This window comes from Penicillium waksmanii, assembly GCF_028829765.1.
Source record: "Penicillium waksmanii strain IBT 27052 chromosome Unknown utg000001l:1.0-4852451.0:1.0-4856178.0, whole genome shotgun sequence".
In the NCBI taxonomy this organism is placed as follows: Eukaryota; Fungi; Ascomycota; class Eurotiomycetes; order Eurotiales; family Aspergillaceae; genus Penicillium; species Penicillium waksmanii.
Window position 1 is genome coordinate 2,174,388 of NW_026643248.1, and position 19,010 is coordinate 2,193,397.

A 19,010-nucleotide genomic window follows, 5' to 3' on the forward strand; every position below is an offset into this window, starting at 1 on the left:
GCGATCCTGGAAATTGACCAGCTTCGGGCTAGACCCCCGAACGCCACGCTGCCCCGGTGTTATTTGCTTATTCCACGCTCAGTCCGCTCAGGGCGACTGGTGGATTGGCCGGCGCTATGTATTATTCAGAGTGAGGCGGTGCGCAGAGGGGTCACTCGACCGAGTGACCCCCTATTCCTTTCTCCTTGCTCCACGTCTTCTGATCAGTTGGACGAATAAGGTCGGTACTATAGTAATCACATCGCCTTCAAACTCCCAGTGTCTGGAGCTTCCAACCCCCTTTGTTCTTTTGTTGAGGGTGGGGATGGTGTACGATGCAAATTCTGAAACCATGACAGTCCTGTTGGCCAGCGAATGATATTCCAACCATACTAATCACAATGCCTTTTACCGGGCGCCGTGGGCATCTCGCCCCCTTTCGTGGGTTTGATAGAGACGGGATCAATGGAGTCCATCTGCCTATCCTTATTCCTCTGCCTAGTTTTACGAGCAGTTGAGTAACCAGGATCATAGCGAGCTCCATCAACGTGCATGCAACTAAAATTTCACTGAGCCCGGACAATGCTGGAACGATTCGGTTGACTTTCCAGTGGCCTCTTTGCCCCTGGCGACGAAGTACTTCCAGTGGAAATCCATGCCTTTAGCGGCAAGCATGGGCTGGTAATTTTGTCTGTCCTCGAGACGAGCCATGGAAGAGGCGGGCGACTTGATTTCGGATTGTGACTGCGGCAGATTTGGGGATCAATTGAAATGGACACGCCGTTTTGGCACGGCACATCTGTCAACTTTCTATGCGCTGAAGTCATGCGGGATTCCACATAGGTAGATGGTTGAAGCGTCACGATGCAGGTTGAGATGATGACGGCGAAGAAGACTTTCTCAAACTACTACACTGGCAAACTATGCAATGGTAGGCTCACAAGCAGTCTTCACTTGCAGGCAGTGTTCCAGTATGCGGGGAGATGCCCAATTTAAATCTGGGAAGACTTACTTGGTAGCTGTGTGTATCAGGTTTCCTGAAGCAATATCTCAATCCACCTGACTAAGAAGAGATTCCAAAGTACAGTACATACTACTGGTAGTAGTAGTGGGACAGATTCAAGCTCACGATCGGACACAGCAAATACGTTTGATCGCGAAATGATCGCACCATAGTCTTCGACAAAAAATAATCCACAAACTGCTATTTTCTCAGCGGAGAAATAGACAAATCGATTTCAGTTCCATGCTGACGATTGTCTGGTGGCTGCGGTTACTAATATGCTTAGGATGTACCGGATCGGAATGATAGCGTAATCCCAAAACCAAAAGCTATCCGACCGGCTGGATCATTTCATCCACACACACATACCAAAAAGTGAGCTGGCCACTATGATATTATTTACGAATATAAATATGTTCGAGACCGAGGCTATATTTTTGTGGCTACCAAATAAGACCATATTCATCATTCCGCAACATAATTTGTAATACAGGAATAGAAGCTTTTAGGGGAAGTATTTAAGGACTAGGAAGTCTGCAGTCCGCTCATTAATTCCATCCATCAATCTAGCAAAACAACATGGCAGGAGAACTAATTTTCATCACCGGTGCCACAGGCTTCATCGGGAGCGCCACTGCGCTGGCTGCGCTCAAGGCAGGATATCGACTGCGCATCTGCTTGCGAAAACCGTCGCAAGATCTTGAAGCACTCTTTGCCGAGTACAAGGAGCACATTGAATATGTCACGGTCGCAGATCTCACCGACGAAAGCGCCTTCAGTGGGAAGCTTGATGGAGCGGACTATGTTTTTCATCTAGCCTCCCCACTGCCCCATGGCACGAACAAGGATACCTACTTTGGTCCTGCGGTCAAAGGCACAACGGCTATCCTCCACGAAGCGGCGAAGGTACCCAGCATCAAGAAGGTGGTCGTGACAGCATCTATGGCTTCTCTGATCCCTATGGCCGGCGTCCCTGTTAATGGCGTCATCAAAGGTCAGTATCCACACCATATAAGGCTGTTCGAGGGATACCAAATCTAACACTTATTTAGAGGATAACGATTGGGATTTCAGCATCGATGAGACTGCTGACTTCAATGATCCTGCCGATCCAGTTGGAACAGCCTTTAAACTCTACCATGCGTCCAAGTTACTGGCCAACAACGCTGCGTGGGAATTCTGGAAAAATTCAAAGCCGCATTATTCCTTGGTGTCTCTTCATCCATCATTTGTCCTCGGACACAATCTAGTCCAGACTTCCGCCAAAGATATCGAAAAAGGGTCGAACGCTGGGCTGTGGAAGGGGATCATGGGAGGCGTGGCTACTCCTATGGTGACTGGAGTACATATCCAAGATGTTGCAGACGCCCACATCAAAGCCCTCAGCCCCAGTATTCCAGATGGCTCAAAATATCTTATTTCAGGAAAGAAAGCGAGTTGGAAGGAAATCGCGCAGATTGTGCGTCGTGACTATTCAAGCATAGGAGCGAAGATCACTACCGAGCTGGAAATTGAAGGGGAGTCTATGCCGATGGATACCAGCAAAGCAGAGAAAGAATTGGGTATTGAATGGCGTTCTTTTGAAGAGATTGTTCATGATCTGTTGGATCAGCAGCTTGGATTCAGCGAAAACTTGAATTAGTTCAAGTTGGAACTTTGCACTTCAAATATATTACTGTACACAGCCAGTGGCAATTTGCTTAGGGAGGGTTACTGAATCGTACTAATACTACAAATTTGACTTTAGAACACCTGAACCTTGGAATTCAGGAATTACGTAGGGCCTGAGTGGCCTAAGTAATTGATCCAGCTAAAATATCCAGAGGATTAATAATCAATAATATAATGTCCCAGTAGAAGTTTCTACTAACTAGTGGTCGCCTCTCGAGCGATTCCCGGGCGGGTGCAAACCGAACAAACACCCAGATCGGGCGAATTGCTCAGCTCTTTGGAAACTTGAAATCACGTCGATCCATCATCTCCTTCCCATTCACTGTCGCTGCACACCTTGCTTCACCACTTGCTGCTCGTGAGACGCCAAGGGGCTGTATTTCGTATACCACCGATACTATCGGACTCATCCTGCAAGATCCGCGAATCTGAGACACCGCATCTTTGAATCCCCGCAAACAACCTCCAGCTCTGCAGCTCTTTTGAGTTGGAATTACGATCACATTACATCACATCACATCATGTCAGCAGACGTCCAAAGTACAGCGGCGCAGATTCTTTCAGCTGAGCCAACGCGCGACCCAAGCTACAATGAATTCACCTTCTCCCCCTTCCTCCGCAAGAGCTTTGGCTTCGGTCTCGCCAGCGATGTCCCCGTTTGCAAGGCCTATAGTGAAGGCCATTGCCCCCTCGGACCGGCATGTCCTGATCGGCACCCGACTCCTTCACGAGTGACGACCTCTACAACGACTGCCTCCGGACTTGCTCCATCCACCACACATGGCTCGCTAGTCTGCAAACATTTCCTGAAGGGGCTATGTAAGAAGGGCGTGAAGTGCGAGTATCTGCACGAGTACAACCTTCGTCGCATGCCGGAGTGTCAATCCTTCTCACGATCCGGATACTGTCCCAACGGCGACGACTGTCTCTACCAGCATGTGCGCGAGGAGGCCCGCCTTCCACCGTGTGAGCACTACGATCGGGGCTTCTGCGAGTTGGGCCCCCTTTGCGCGAAACGACACGTCCGGCGCCGACTCTGCATGTTCTACCTAGCCGGGTTCTGCCCGGAAGGCAAGGCGTGCGCCAACGCGCATCCTCGGTGGACGGAGAACCTCCCGCGGCCGACGATGAAGACGGAGAAGACGGAGGAGGAGTTGGAACATGAGCGGGCGTTGATTCGGGAGGAGCAAGAGCGCGAAAAGGAGCGGGAGCGTGAATGGCGGAGTGAACGAGGCCGTGGTGGTGGGGGGTACATGCGGGGCCGGTATCGTGGACGAGGAAGGGGATAAGTCGGTGAAGCCACATTTTCTGCAGCCATGCATTTTGGAACGGTGCCAGAGGTGTTTCCTATTTTGGGTCTCAAGCTATGTTTTGCTTTTGTTTTCTCTTTATTATTCTGTTTCTGTCGGTCCATCGAGTACGATTCGACGGGCCTCGAGATACCCATATCCATATATCCATATGACTTATTTTACGAGGATCTACATGTCCATGTACATGTACCTCTCTACCAACACACGAAACACACACAACATACTCTATCTTTACTTAAGCGGTGGTCCGGTCGACTTCTAAAATTGGAGCAACACACACTAGGGTAGACAGTACAGTAGTACATAACTATTGCCCACAGTAAGCAGCCAGAGTTGCCCCACCGAAGCCAATTGGCCGGTCCCTGCATGCCACAATCTGGTACTCTGGTACGTGCCAGGTTGTTAGATGAGATCTAGATGTGGTATTCATCTCTCGATTCCAATGGTTGAGTCGTACGACTCGAGCTATGCCCCATGAAGTCATGACATCATGGTTTTTTTTTTGTATACGACATTGGGGCAACTAATTGCGAAAGTTGAGCTTCTCTCTGGCTCTGCTTCCTCCTCTCATCTCGCTGACTCGAGACTAAAAATTGCGCCGTTCATTGTAGGCGCGCGCCTTTAGCTTGGCAATCAGGGTCCCATTTGTCAGAGATCGGTCAGACTCGACAAAGCTGTTTTACTAGTCTAGTGTTACGAATCCGTGTAAATCCGGGTGGAGACCAGCATTTCCGAAGGGCCAATCATAAGATGCATTGACCTCTGTCATCGATTACTGATGCTGCTTTGGTGAAGCTTTGAAAGCCATAACTAATCTTTTCTGGCGTGAAGATGGCGTGTGCCAGTGGGAGGTTGTGTTCCCCCCGGTTGTTCTCTTCTGGCGGGGTTCCCTATTTAACTCCCCCTCCCCGCCGTCGTAGCATTTGGTCTTTTTTTATTATCTTCATCTCCTCCATTCTTCAACTCTATTCATCATGGCTCCCAAGGTTGCTATTGTCTTTGTATGTCTCGTCCCACTGCTTTCTTCTTGAAGCTCCCATTGAGCTAACTTGCCCTCCCCACAGTACTCCCTCTATGGCCACATCGTCCAGCTGGCCGAGGCCGAGAAGAAGGGCATTGAGTCCGCTGGCGGCAAAGTCGACATCTTCCAGTATGCTTCCCCTCATTGAGTATATCCGCAATGACGCAGCAATTGACCTTCTACCCCCCTTGCAGGATTGCTGAGACCCTTTCCGAGGATGTCCTGACCAAGATGCACGCCCCGGCCAAGAGTAGCTACCCCATCGCGGAGCCCAATGACCTCCTGCAGTACGATGCCGTCCTCTTCGGTATCCCCACTCGCTACGGCAACTTCCCCGCCCAATGGAAGACCTTCTGGGACAAGACCGGTGGTATCTGGGCCTCCGGTGGCTACTGGGGCAAGTATGCCGGTCTCTTCATCTCGACCGGTACTCCCGGTGGTGGCCAGGAGTCCACTGCCATTTCTGCCATGAGCACCCTTACTCACCACGGCTTCCTCTACGTCCCTCTGGGCTACAAGACCACCTTCTCCCAGCTGTCCAACCTCAGCGAGGTCCACGGTGGAAGCCCCTGGGGTGCCGGTACCTTCGCTGGTGCCGATGGTTCCCGTCAGCCCACCGCTCTCGAGCTCGAGATCGCTGAGGCTCAGGGCAAGGCCTTCTACGAGGCCGTCGCCAAGGTCAACCCCCAGTGACTGCATGGTAGTTCCGAGTCGAAGCCCGAGGACTCGGCTCCTGCTTCTGGCGCAGCTGCTCCGACACAGAAATCGCAACAGCCCGCTCAGCAACAGGAGGCTGGCCAGAAATCCAAGAAAGAGAAGGACAGTGAAGGACCGTGTGGTTTGCCCAAGAAGTGTACCATCCAGTGATGGGAGTATTCGGCTCGGCTCGGCTTTCCTTTTACCTGTTTCTTTTCCTTGCGGATTCCTGCGGCGTTCTCGCGGCGTTTAGATATTTCATGATTGATATGGGTTCATGATTATCCTCTTAGAGGATCTACTTAAATGAAATCTTAATAGATGAAGAATATAAACTTTTTTCTCGTCTAACAAAGTCCCAAATTCTCTCGTAAACCAAATGCATTGTATGACATTATAATCCTTTTGCTAGCTTTCGTCTGTATTTGAACAATTGAAGACTAAAGATATTAGTTGTAGACAAAGACGACCCTCCCTTCGACTGGGTTCTATAAGGTGCTGCGAATGGTAACCATATTACTAATAAAACACACTATGGAGGGTTTAATTCTGCTGAAGCGTATTGTCATTGCTTTACCATACCGCCCGCCCGCCTGTGACGTGCCTCGCAGGAAGCTCCGACGCCGCCAGCTTCACCACACCTCTGCTCTCCACTCTCTTTCCTTGCGCCATTAGTTGCTGGTAATCGTTGATCTACACCTTCAAATAATTCATCCCCTATATCTTCGTCGGATTCTTGTCCCCGATAGTGCCCGCCATGGCGTCACGACCGATTCTCCTGCGCTTTGAGAGTCGGAACGGTCAGTTTCGATTCACCGTCAATCCGGAGGACTCATTCCCTTCGCTCCAAGAAAAGGTAAAGAAAACAAATGACTGATCTGTGAAATACGCTATTTCAAGACGACCTCAAATCGGGGGATCTGAAGGCTAATGCGAGAGTCGTGTAGATTATTGAACATTTGCCCTCAAACGCCGAGCCAACTTCCATCACTCTGTCGAACAAGCCGATAGGAACCGGTGGAGAAGAACGAGAGCTCGAGGCTTTGAAGGGGGTCGCGATTAGTCAAGTTGGCCTAAAGTATGTACACCAGAGTGGGAACTGGAATCCTACCAGACGTAACTGACCAGCATGAACAAGACATGGAGATAAGCTCTTCATCGGGTACCACGAGCGTACTGCTCACCAGAATGGCCCGTCCAACGGAATCACACCTCCTACCGGCGAGCGTCGATTAAACGGTTCCGCCGTTCCCAAAGAACAGACTATCCCAATTCGCCCGCAACCAACCTCTCCTACAACAAATATTAAGAACCCATGGGATGTGGTCAAACAGTCGTCGCTAGATGATCTTTTGGATAAGAGGGATGGCAAGATTAAACGCACCCAAGACCAGAAGATGTGCAGACATGGACCTCGGGGCATGTGCGACTATTGCATGCCGCTGGAACCTTACGACAAGAAGTATATGGCCGAAAAAAAGATCAAGCATCTTTCATTCCACTCCTACTTGCGAAAGATCAATGCCGCCACCAACAAACCAGAGGCCGGAAGCTCTTTTATGCCACCACTCAACGAACCTTTCTACCGCGTACGCAGTGATTGCCCGTCCGGACACCCACAATGGCCCGAGGGCATTTGCACTAAATGTCAGCCTAGTGCAATTAGTCTGCAACCTCAAGAATACCGTATGGTTGACCACGTTGAATTTTCCTCTCCTGACTTGATCAACTCGCTCTTGGACTTCTGGCGAAAATCCGGCGCTCAACGTTTGGGGTTCCTTTACGGAACTTATGAGGAGTACACCGAAGTTCCCCTGGGTGTCAAGGCTGTTGTCCAGGCAATCTACGAACCTCCGCAGGTCGGAGAGGTGGACGGTGTTACACTGCATGAATGGCAGAACGAGAAAGAGGTGGATGAAGTCGCTCATCTCTGTGGCTTACAGAAAGTCGGAGTGATCTTCACTGATCTCCTCGATGCAGGCCAAGGGGATGGGTCCGTGGTTTGCAAACGACACATTGATTCCTACTACCTATCTTCGCTGGAAATCGCGTTTGCTTCACGCTTACAGGCTCAGAACCCCAAGGCCACCAAGTGGAGCCGCACAGGACGATTTGGTTCTGACTTCGTCACATGTGTGCTCAGCGGCGACGATACAGGCGCCATTTCCGTGAGCTCATACCAGGCCACAGTTTCGGCGGTGGAGATGACTCGAGCCAACATCACCGAACCATCCGCAGAGCCCTCCGTTATGCTGGTTCAATCAGAAGAGGATGACGATGAAGGCAGCAAGACACGGTACATCCCAGAGGTATTTTATCGTCGCATCAATGAATACGGCGCAAGCGTACAAGAAAACGCCAAGCCGAGCTTCCCCGTCGATTTCTTGCTTGTCACACTTACACACGGTTTCCCCACCGAGTCATCACCCCTTTTCACCAATAGTCGTTTCCCCATCGAAAACCGCGAGGTCATCGGCGAGAGTCAAGAACTACGTCACATCGCCCAGAAGCTCATGTCGCCCAGCGACCCCAACAAGGCCATCGAGGGCGTTTCCGATTTCCATCTCCTCTGCTTCTTGCACGGACTTTCGACTTTTAGCAAGGTTAGTCGAGCACTTTTTCAACATTTCCTCCCATCAACACTGCCTTGAAGCCAGTATCTCAATTAACATAACAAAATGATAGGACGAGGAGGCCCTTCTTTGCCGAGTCGCAAGAACCCACGCTGCGGCCGATGGAATGCAGCTGTTGAATACGTCCGGCTGGGCAACATTGATGACGATCCTTCAGGAGAGTGGTGAGCGGCCCCCTAAGCGCCCCTGGCCCACCGCGGTCGAATCTTTTCGTTCGGATTCCCCTAGCGGGAAGCGGCGGTATCCCTCCCCCGCTCCCCATCCCCCGCGCTCTATGTCTCCCAAGTCCGACAGTGATCAGCTTGCTAAGAGGTTTAAGGGAGCTAGTCTAGATTGACTGGCTTTTACCCCGTCCGTCGCTCGGTTGATCTTTCGAATACACGCCAATTTCTTTTTTCCTTTTCGATACCCCCCGCCGATTTTTATCACGCGCCCATTGGGGAACTGTTCAATGCAGACAGACCCGTTCGATTCGATTTGAGGAGCAATCCGCCATGATTCTTTCTTTATTATAGCTCGGGATGGACCTACGATGGATGGCGTTGGGAGTCAATCGGTAGTATGGGGTGTTATGGATCATGGGAGACGGGGTGGGCTGGCGGTCTTTCTATTTCTCGCATTGACATTGGGGGGGTTTGATGAAGACTTGCGAACTTGCTTTTCTGATTTAACCGGGCATGACTAAATCAGCATTATGAATGGAAGCGGGTTACATGATTTTTTTAGGCATAAAGATGAGGTTGAAATATTCAAATATTGGCGACTAGGACATGATGAGCTTTGGAAACTACTACTGCACTGAAAAATATGCTCTCGCCTTGGTGTACTGAGTAGTTTTGGATAATAAATACCAGTACTACGAGTACGAGTAGCTAGCTCTTCACGTCACGGTTCCAAGCTTTCCTGTGACTTCGGGGGCCAATGCAACGGCGAGTCTCGAGGTCGAGGATAGCACAGTACTGAAACCATATATCAGATCAATGGAAATTATGTGTTAAAAGAGTGGATATCCAACAACGTCAAATTAATCGTACAAAACTAAATGGTATTTGAAGTTCAAGGCATGCTTTGATCGTGCGCTTCGTATATCAGGTCGACCCTGAACTCCATGGATCATAAATCAAATCATCAAACTCATCAAATAGAAACCCACACCGGGGAAGAGGGAAGGGATCATTTCTGTGCTCGACTAGCTTCGACAAGCTCTCTTAAGCGCTTCTCCAATACTCGCCGGCCTTCGCCGCTACTCCACACCTCATGAGGTGCGTCATGAACCACATCCCAAGAGACAAGCTTATTGGTTATGTGGGAAAGGTCCTCCTGACGCTCAGCCCAAAGAGGATCCCTCTTCACCTTCTGACCCGAACTGACGACAACCAGTGGAGTCTCCCTCATCTGGATATGGCGAGCAGATTGAACCTCAGCCGCAGTCATGGTGACCGCAACTAGATTTTCCTGTAGCTTCGCTTTGATGAACTTGCCAGTTTGATAAGCAGATCTCCCAATGACCCTGTCCTCTCTGGTACGACCGCGAATAATAGCACCTGCAAGACGATCAAGTCCCAATGGGGAAATGATGCCACGAAGCCAAAGGACAAATCCCCGACCTGGTCGGCCGATAGAATCAAGGTATGCCTCGTGCAGCGGGTCAATGAGGAAGATCCCGCTCACCTCGAGCAAATGTCGGCTGGCAAAGAGACGAGAGTAGAGGCTTCCGACGCCAGCGGAAACAACGACCCAGGGTCCAGATTCATCGGCTAAAGCCAGTGCCTCTGACAGAACATCCACTGACATTCCCGCGGAGTGCGGTGATGGTGCATTCTCTGACCATCCCAGTCCCGGCCGGTCCCAGTAACAATATCGATTGATGATGCCGTTTTGGTACGCGTCATCGATGAACGGCTGCAGGCTATGTTCGACGGGACCACCACCACCCTCGAGTAATATGGTAGGTTGATCTGAATCTTCAGCTGTGCGATTACCAACACAGTTGAGGTGAACTTTGTATAAGCCCCCGTAAACACTATAAAGCTGTCCTTGGGGTACTAGCGATGCATCCCGGGCACGCAGAATCAGGGTTGCGGTGAAGAAAACGACGGCAAGACCCATAACGACCAAGAAGACCATTTCGCATAGCACGGCGAGCCATTCTCGCAGTGATCGCCGTGTCTCTTCACGCCCAGTCAATCGTTCTTCTTCCTCGCGCTTGCCTCTTGTAACAGTTCTGTTCTGCACAACCTGATACATAGAGATCACCGTAGCCCAAACGACGGAAGCGATTCCCACCCCACCTTCTTCTCGACGGATATGTGGGACAGAAACGATAATGGTCATGTTGACCAAGAGAAGGAGGGAAAGGATAAGACCCCATATCGTCATTTGCTTAGAAGGTACCGTGAAGAACAGCAGGCCAAGCACAAGGTATCCAACGGCGAGAGTTGTGTAGGAGAATGCGAAGAAGCCTGATCCGCGAGTGTGTATGAGCGGCGGACTGACGAATATCGACACCAGGAGGAAAGTCCACCAGATAAAGCTGATGCCAAGCGCGAGGAGGGAGAAGGCTCGCAAAGCGCGCACGCTCCATAAGTTGTAGGGGGAGACCTGGGAATCTTAGCTTCACTTCCTAACATTTCTGCAGAGCTGTACATACTGCGGGATCATCTGGACTCAAAAAATTATTACTGTCCCCCCGTGGAAGTAGGCGCGTCTGTTCGGTTGGTTCCTGGTGGCGGGTTTGGTTTTGTTCATCATCGTCATTGTCATCGTGCTCCTGCGACTGTAATCGGTCAGGGTCACCTCTCTTCGCACCCAATAGGGAGACCATTTTCGTTGATAGATTGCGATATGACTTGAGAAATATGAGACGAATAAACAGAGAAAAAGAGAGAGAAAAAAAAGAAGAATCAAGTAATTCCTGCTGCTGCACTCGTACAAATTCACGGAACCCTCCAAGGAACGAACGATGATCGGCGCGATAAGATGTGACGTCATGCACTCAACCCTGGTTCCATGGTACAAGCTCCATGGTAACACTAACTACAACTTAGCGAGTACTGAAGTATCTGAAGGTTGGCATGTTGAATATCTACTCGTATCTATTCAGTGATATTATCAATATGATTGAATTCTTCCGAAGCTAGAGTTTGGCAGTTGAATGTAATAGCACAACTAGAAACATAGCCTCTTCAGGCCTTACGATACCCCGCAGTCATCTGAGGCCAATTCTCACGCAAGCCAAGTCTTCAATCCCTGAATTCTCTCTCCATCAATCAAACTATTTGATATTCGATATTTGGCACAAGCATGGAGCCAGTCAGTTTCGCGGTTGGGCTAATAGGGCTAGCCGGTCTTTTCAACACCCGCTTGGAACTCGTCGACAAGATTGACTCGTGGAAAGACTTTGGAAATGAGTCGCGCTCCTTGGTTGCCCAATTCGAAACGCACAAAATTCATCTAGAAAGATGGGGTCAGGCCGCCGGGTTCGAACACGGCCACTTGTCGAGTTACCATCACAAGCTTCTTGATGATCTGCGAACGCTATCAAATATTCAAACACTTCTTCTAGCCATCAAAAATATCTGCAGCAACGACTCATAAGATCGATTTTCTCAAGGATCCATACTAGAGGCAGGAAAGAGATTCAGTAAGATTCAAATAATCGGAAAAAATGCTCTTTCCAACGACTCTCAAAAATCGAAACGACAGAAGCTGAGCTGGGCCTTAAGAAAAAAAAGCAAGAAGTATTACACAAGTGACGCAGCTTTCGACGCTGGTGGATGATCTTTATAGCTTGGTCCCTACAAATGCGGAAAAAGATGCTAGATCAAAAGAAGGAAAGGACAGTACGTAGCGTCGCTGAATCGTAACTATCATATTGAAGAGTGGACTGATATGACGATCTAGATCAAGTGCTTTGGCTAGGTAAATTCAAAAATGTGGAAAGAATAGAAAAAGATATCGAAAGCGAGTCCCTCTGGTCAACTTTTATATTCAATTCAACTAATTATTATACAAGAGGAGACAATACGCGAATTGAGAACGTGGCTGCTGGGTGGTCACTCCGCGAATGATCTTTACGAATTATACGTCGAAAGAAGTGTCAAAGGCTCTTGTAGATGGATCTTAGATCGCTCTTGGTCTACCAACTGGTCGCCTCCCGATTTTCCATCAGGACGCACGAAGCTTCTCTAGATCAATGGCCCGGCAGGAATTGGCAAGTCCATCCTCTGTGCGAAGATAGTTGAACATCTATCTGCTATGGATATACCAATCGCCCACTTCTTCTTCTCGTTCAGCTTTGAAAGTCACGGAACCCTTTTATTGCTATAAGGTCCTGGCTATCTCAGCTGATATCTCACTCGGGGGTATTCGAATCCATTCGCGATATATTGGAAACTACCCGAAGGGAACGGGCAACGCGTGGAGAAGTTGTAAAGCTTCTACAGGAAGCTGTATCAAATAATTCTGGATGCACACTTATCTTGGATGGCCTAGATGAGTGCGATTGCATAAGTGAAGCTCACTCAGTAGTCAATATTAGTGACTCCATCACCCGTCTCTTAGAGACATTGAGACAGGTGACCACAGGCACTCACACGAATCTTGATCGTTTGTCGCGATGAACCACAGATTCGGCATTGTCCTACACTTCAGAAAGCGGACATGCCGAGGTCGCCAGATTGCTTCTCTATAAAGGTGCAGATCTTGCAGTTCCTTCAGAAAGTGGAATTACACCAATGTATTTTGCATCATATGGGGGTCATACCGAGGTTACCCGACTGATTCTTGAGGGAGGTGCGGACCTTGCAGCCAAAGATAAAGTTGGAATTACTTCATTACACTATGTTTCGGTAAAGGGGCATGCTGAGGTGATCAAGTTGCTTCTTGAGGAAGGCACGGAGAGAGAATCGGCCACGAAAGATGTTGACATGTTGCCTCTATCAACGCCATATGATGGTCATGATGCCCCTCCTCGATACTCTAGCAACAACGCTGAGATTCGAGATAGATACGGCCGGCCACCACTTTTCTATGCTGCTGGACAAGGCCATATCGAAGTGGTGGATATGCTCATTTCTAACGATGCTTCTGTGGATGCCACAGATTGCTATCTATGGACCCCATTGTTTTTGGCAGTAATGAATGAGCAAGAAGAAATAGTCAAAGGTCTGATTACTTTGCCGAAAATTGATGCCAACCACAAATATGGCTTGGGTCGAACTTTATCCTGGTGGGCAGCAAGAAGCGAAACCCATGGAATCATCAAAATGGTTCATCAATGGGCTAAAGAACCTTACGATGATGTTGTGAAAACTATCCCCACCAAGGCATGTCCCAAAACTGAGTCCGGCCAGTTTAGGCCTTATAATGCGTGCATGCGAAATCTAATCTCCAAGAGTGCCACTTACACGTGCGGTCTTTGCGGTTATCTTGATATCTGTCAGGAATGCTTCAATTTGGACATTCAATGCTTAGATTCCTCTCATAAATTAACTTCCAATCAGCCCCATGATTGAAAGCAGTCTTTAGGCGAAGGGGATATCCAATGGCTAGCTCCCACAAGCCTTTACAATTTTGCTAAACTCTACTTTCCGAATGATATTATTGTATTGTACACCTGGGCACCTTGTGAGATCTAATGGCAATGTCATTGTGTCCCTCTTAGTCAGCGGAGGATGTCTTCATCCACAACAAATCACAGCAATGTCCGCATGTTACTGCAAATTGCCTTTATATACCAACACTTTGGGAGGCAAGGAAGTGCTAGCGGTGAGAACACCGAGTAATCAAATGAGCCAACTTGAACTTACGATCTCCGATCCCCCGGACGTTTGACATCAACATTGATTTGACCTTCACTTTGCCCCTCCATCAACGGATCCGCCGTGTCCCCACCCGCAACCGCAACGCCAACCCCATGAGCGAGTTCCAGAAATCCTTCGCCAAGTCCAAATTGGCCAAGCTGCCTGCAGAGGCCCCAATGTTCGACACAATAGCTAACCCTGAAGGGATTCGAGAGGAGGATGCCTCTTCCGCATCCTCCGTTTCCTCGACGGGCACCCTCATGCCATCGCCCACGCGACATCTCTTTGCCCGAACCAGCTCAAGGTTGTCCGCCCCCGCCTAGTCGAGAGACATTTAAAATATACAATATATTAAAAGACTAACCATCTTCCAGCCATTCCCAATCGTCCACTTGGTCAGACTTCTTCGCCCAGGAGCTGTTCTTTCCCGAGCAGCTCGACCAAATTCACATCACCCATCATGTCTACCTAACACCCCCAACGGGGTCAGGGCCTCTCTTTGTCTTGCACCATGGTGCAGGCTCATCCGGATTGACATTCGCCTCCTGCACCAGCGAGATTCAGAAAATCCTCCCCAAGGCAGGATTTCTCTCCCTCGATGCGAGAGGTCACGGACAAACAACGATGACATCACATTCAAAGCCCCTCGAGACCGAAACCCCGTCTCTCGCAGCGGCAGCTCACGCCGAATCAGAAAGTGAGATTGAACTCGATCTGAGTCTTGAAACTCTAAGCCGAGACCTTCTATTCGTCATTCGCCAGACCCAAGCGAAGATGGGCTGGGAGAATCTGCCCGATATCGTTCTAGTGGGTCATAGTCTTGGGGGCGCGGTTATCACCGATCTAGCAAAGCAAGGCGAACTAGGCGGCAAGGTGCTTGCCTATGCTGTTCTAGATGTTGTCGAGGGTAAATCCACCATTGAATTGACCTCGAACTTGAGGATTGATTTCTAACCATACTCACAGGTTCCGCCCTGGATGCCCTCCAAAGTATGGAAATGTACCTCTCTACGCGCCCAATCCGATTCCTCTCATTGGCATCGGGAATCGAATGGCAGTATGCGGTCATCTAACTCTCGTCGGTTATCTCATCAGGACTAATCAATTCTCTAGCACCCGTTCTCGTATGATTCGCAATTCAGCCTCTGCGCGGGCATCAGTTCCGTCCTTGATATATGAAGAAAGCGAACCTACCGATTCCACCCGCCCATGGGTGTGGCGCACCAACCTCTCCGCAACAAAACCCTTTTGGGAGAATTGGTTCATCGGTCTCAGCCGAAAGTTCCTCGATTCGCGAGGTGGCAAGCTGTTACTACTAGCTGGAACTGATCGATTGGATAAAGAACTGATGATAGGACAGATGCAAGGTATAGTTTCTTTACTAATTTCCGCTGTTCCAAAACCACTTTTGCTAATTGGACTGGTTTTGCGGAACTATAGGTAAATATCAACTTCAGGTCTTCCCTGAAGCAGGCCATTTCCTCCATGAAGACCAACCGGCCAAAACGGCCCAAGTGTTGGTGGACTTTTATAAGCGGAATGATCGTAGTGCGCTGGTGCTTCCTCCGAAGGTGGCAGATATGCAGGCGGCCGCTGCTATGAAAAAGAGCGATGGTACATCTGAAAAGCACGGTGTGTTGAAATAACGTTTGCATCTCTTGTTGGGTAAAGGTGAACTATGGTGAGAATATTCATATCATAAACCGTGGTCAGGTGAAACCAATATATCGCCATATTAGACATCAATATAGTTTTGTATATCAACTACTCCGGGTTTGGAAGTATCTAACCAGTCCTACGGGAATTTGGAGTAGAAGATCATTATCGTCATATCAAATTTGATCAAGCCGAGACAAAACTCGGCCTACAACCTTGGAAGGTCCGAGATACGAATACTTTGGGACATGAAACAGAGGAAATCTAATCCCTCAAAACAAAACAAAGCAACAGTAAAAGTTGAATGCAACCACCCCTCAACCCCGGGGACCAGCATCCCGATCCCAAACGCCATCAGATTTTAATTTCATCGGAGAACAATGACGTCGAAGAGATTCTGGAATAGAGTAAGAGAGAAAAAATGATCGAAGAAAAACCAGGGGTATTTGCGCCGTTGATGATAAGTAATCTGATCATCCGAAGTACCAGGAAAATGCACCACCGCCGTTTAAGGAAGATAGGCCCCACCGGCAACAACCAAGTTCATATTAGTGAACTTGACCTTGTACACTGGACTCTTTTTGGTCGGGAAAGCGCTGATCTGATCTGGCGTGACCACAACATCTTTGCCCTTCTTCTTCTTGCTTTGGCCGGGCGCGCTGGCCGCGGCATTTCCGGCATCAAGCTTGGTGCCAGCGCCTCCCTCTCCGATCACGCGTCCGGGATCTTGGGGTGCGGCGACATCCCATACACGGACCGTTCCATCGGCACCGGCAGAGACCAAAACATTCGACTCCACGCTCCAACTCATAGACCAGATGCCGCCTTTTCCGTGGCCGCGCATGCGTTTCAGCAGGCGACCTGGTGCCAGATCCCATAGAAAAATTGATCCTTGGTCATCGGCAGATGCGAGATACTTTCCGTCACGGCTGCATTCCATCGACGTAATATTTCCGGTGTGGCCGGTGAACATGCGAACAGCGTTACCGGTTGTGACAGCCCACATGCGGACAGTGTGGTCGGAGCTGGCGGTGAATACATAGGCGGAGTTGGGGTGGAAGCAGACAACATCGACATCTTGGTCGTGGCCGGCAAAGATACGCTGCTGGCGTATGTGATCGGTGACCCAGAGGCGGGCGGTCCGATCGTTGCCTGCGGTCACGAAATAATGACCAAAGGGTCCCCAGCGAATGTCCCAAACGGGACGGTCATGGCCCTTGTACACGACCATGCATTGCCAAGTATCGAGGGACCACAAGCGGACTGTTTTGTCCGCGGAAGAGGACAGGAGCCAGCGAACATTTGTGGGCACGTAGTCGTCCCCGGCAGCAGCTTCATTCCTGGGGGTAGAGGGAGCAAAAGCGACGGCATAGACTGGACCTGAATGACCAATGAGTCGTCGAGAGTTGGCTGGGGGCATGTCATCTAATTCCGGGTATGCGGCTTGGATGTTCTTGCCATCCAAACTCCAAATGCGAATATAAGACTGGGCGAATCCAGCTGCGACAAGCATATTGTCATCGGAGAAGTCGATGCAGTTGATACTGTGAGAGTGTCAGTAAGATCTAATTTGTGAAAAAGAAGCTGCCACATAAGACTAACCCGTCATAGGTGTTGTGGAAAGTGAACATGCACACACTGATACCCGGCCCAACGCCACCAGTACGACCGTCCAGTTTGTAACGATCCCGATTCTCTTTGACCTTCATAACCTCCATAGCTACGTCTCGGGCAGTGGAGGGCGGGAAGGGAATATCAGCTCGCGTAGGAGCTTCCTCTTCCTCCTCTTTCTTGATCATGTGGTCAAATTCCTGCGTGAAAGTGTTTTTTCCAGCAGCAGGAGGTATCTTGACATCCTCGTCGGCCAATTCTGCACGAACATCTTCTTCCATGGTCTGCTCCATTGGCATTTTCCCCAGTCTCAGCCTGGGGAGAGTTCCGGCCATGGCTGGATTGTCACCTGTATAAGCTGAGCCAGGGTGATGGCCAGGAATACCCTCATCTTCGGAAGGGAAGCTCTGGCCAGCTCCAATTTGGCCGAGCATGGCAGCAAAACTGAACCGATCGTCAGCAGCGCGGTCCATCGTCTTAATAACGCAGTAGCTACTCAGGATGGCATTCATCACTGAGCCACCCTCCTTCTCCTTGCTTTCCAAGAATTGAAGAAGGTTAGTGTAAGCTGGGTTACTTAAGACCACGCGGTACTTGTTGGTGCGGTAGAGTTTCGCTGTCGAATTATCTTGGACGTGTTCCGGCAGACTGATGGGTTCGAAGACACGAATGTCATCCGTGTGTTCTGGAAGAAACATGTTCTTGTTCGATTCAAAGAACTGCTTCGCATCCTGAGGGTAAAATGAGGTAACCATGTTCAGGAATGAGTAAACGAAGAGAGGCCACAGAACGCGGCGCAACTCGGGCTAAGGAATCATCAGTACAAAATACGGACTTCTAATGCTTCAGGGTCGTCTGGTTCATACCTTGTAGAGGTCTAGATTTTCCTCGACCCATGTTTTAAGCAGATCAAACCCCTGCTTGAACTTGGGCCGGGCATCTTCTCCAAGTGGAGGCAAGGGTCTGCCATCAATCTCTTGATTCGCAGACTCCATGCGAAGCATGGCCTCCGTTCGGCTGTAGCCCTTTTTGGCCAGATAATCGATAACCTAAGATCACCTCGAGAGTTAGACTGTGAATCTTTGAAAGCGAAAAACAAGCACAAGACCGACAATAGAAGGTCCATCGGGTTTATCAATCATGTATGAAGTAATCAGAGAGGGTGCCAATTGTTGCCTAGAAGGCGGAGGTGCAGTGGGCAGGTCCTGGGCAGGTCTTTCTGAAGAACCAGCCGGAGGAGCTGGCGGCCTCAGCCTGATCGACTGACGAGGCCCATCCGAGCGTTTCTTGGCCGGCTTTCGGCGACTCGGCTGGGAGACGCCTCCGGAAGACATGGTGTGTAGACCGAAGATCAAGATGGTTCGAAGCAGAGATAAGGTAGAATGGGTTGGATGTAGGGTTGGAGAGGTGTAGATGTGAAGTAGTGAATTGGGGATATGGCAAAGTGAGGGTAGACGTCTGAGCAGGCCGGGAACAGAATGATTCCCGCTTGGTGGTGAAGGAACGAAGCAGTCGATCTCAGTCAAAAAATGGCAGCATAATTTGAATGATTGAGGCTTTTGTCCGATGCTCTCTCTCTCACACACACACTTCGCGCAATGAAGCCAATCGCCATACATTTCA

At 49.6% G+C, this 19,010-nt stretch overlaps 9 protein-coding genes across 9 annotated transcripts; 7 read left to right on the plus strand and 2 right to left on the minus strand.

Annotated features, from left to right (window-relative positions):
- Nucleotides 1–1,561: 1,561 nt before the first annotated feature.
- Nucleotides 1,562–2,624, plus strand: N7481_000781 (ketoreductase sphI; the record flags this gene model as incomplete). Its single annotated transcript, XM_057260000.1, has 2 exons — nt 1,562–1,976; nt 2,035–2,624. 2 exons carry the CDS (start codon nt 1,562–1,564, stop codon nt 2,622–2,624), a joined length of 1,005 nt encoding a protein of 334 aa, XP_057127832.1.
- Nucleotides 2,625–3,174: 550 nt separating this feature from the next.
- On the plus strand, nt 3,175–3,942 carry yth1 (cleavage polyadenylation factor RNA-binding subunit YTH1; the record flags this gene model as incomplete). The annotated part of the gene is made up of 1 exon (XM_057260001.1): nt 3,175–3,942. One exon carries the CDS (start codon nt 3,175–3,177, stop codon nt 3,940–3,942), a length of 768 nt encoding a protein of 255 aa, XP_057127833.1.
- Nucleotides 3,943–4,940: 998 nt separating this feature from the next.
- pst2 (putative NADH-quinone oxidoreductase Pst2) lies at nt 4,941–5,854 on the plus strand (the record flags this gene model as incomplete). Its single annotated transcript, XM_057260002.1, is given in 4 exon segments — nt 4,941–4,967; nt 5,031–5,116; nt 5,182–5,676; nt 5,692–5,854. The coding sequence occupies 4 exon segments, from the start codon at nt 4,941–4,943 to the stop codon at nt 5,852–5,854; spliced, it is 771 nt and encodes a 256-aa protein (XP_057127834.1).
- Nucleotides 5,855–6,440: 586 nt separating this feature from the next.
- npl4 (nuclear protein localization protein 4) lies at nt 6,441–8,653 on the plus strand (the record flags this gene model as incomplete). The annotated part of the gene is made up of 4 exons (XM_057260003.1): nt 6,441–6,539; nt 6,631–6,761; nt 6,822–8,286; nt 8,369–8,653. 4 exons carry the CDS (start codon nt 6,441–6,443, stop codon nt 8,651–8,653), a joined length of 1,980 nt encoding a protein of 659 aa, XP_057127835.1.
- An 836-nt stretch (nt 8,654–9,489) lies between these two features.
- N7481_000785 (DUF2417 domain-containing alpha/beta hydrolase) lies at nt 9,490–11,140 on the minus strand (the record flags this gene model as incomplete). The annotated part of the gene is made up of 2 exons (XM_057260004.1): nt 9,490–10,917; nt 10,967–11,140. 2 exons carry the CDS (start codon nt 11,138–11,140, stop codon nt 9,490–9,492), a joined length of 1,602 nt encoding a protein of 533 aa, XP_057127836.1.
- Nucleotides 11,141–11,619: 479 nt separating this feature from the next.
- On the plus strand, nt 11,620–11,913 carry N7481_000786 (uncharacterized protein; the record flags this gene model as incomplete). The annotated part of the gene is made up of 1 exon (XM_057260005.1): nt 11,620–11,913. One exon carries the CDS (start codon nt 11,620–11,622, stop codon nt 11,911–11,913), a length of 294 nt encoding a protein of 97 aa, XP_057127837.1.
- Nucleotides 11,914–13,052: 1,139 nt separating this feature from the next.
- On the plus strand, nt 13,053–13,832 carry N7481_000787 (ankyrin repeat domain-containing protein; the record flags this gene model as incomplete). The annotated part of the gene is made up of 1 exon (XM_057260006.1): nt 13,053–13,832. One exon carries the CDS (start codon nt 13,053–13,055, stop codon nt 13,830–13,832), a length of 780 nt encoding a protein of 259 aa, XP_057127838.1.
- Nucleotides 13,833–14,233: 401 nt separating this feature from the next.
- On the plus strand, nt 14,234–15,766 carry ppe1 (putative ribosomal protein/carboxylic ester hydrolase (Ppe1); the record flags this gene model as incomplete). Its single annotated transcript, XM_057260007.1, has 5 exons — nt 14,234–14,427; nt 14,495–15,027; nt 15,087–15,177; nt 15,234–15,487; nt 15,561–15,766. The coding sequence occupies 5 exons, from the start codon at nt 14,234–14,236 to the stop codon at nt 15,764–15,766; spliced, it is 1,278 nt and encodes a 425-aa protein (XP_057127839.1).
- A 518-nt stretch (nt 15,767–16,284) lies between these two features.
- Nucleotides 16,285–18,721, minus strand: N7481_000789 (putative transcription initiation factor TFIID subunit; the record flags this gene model as incomplete). Its single annotated transcript, XM_057260008.1, has 4 exons — nt 16,285–17,320; nt 17,379–18,193; nt 18,254–18,436; nt 18,500–18,721. 4 exons carry the CDS (start codon nt 18,719–18,721, stop codon nt 16,285–16,287), a joined length of 2,256 nt encoding a protein of 751 aa, XP_057127840.1.
- Nucleotides 18,722–19,010: the final 289 nt, after the last annotated feature.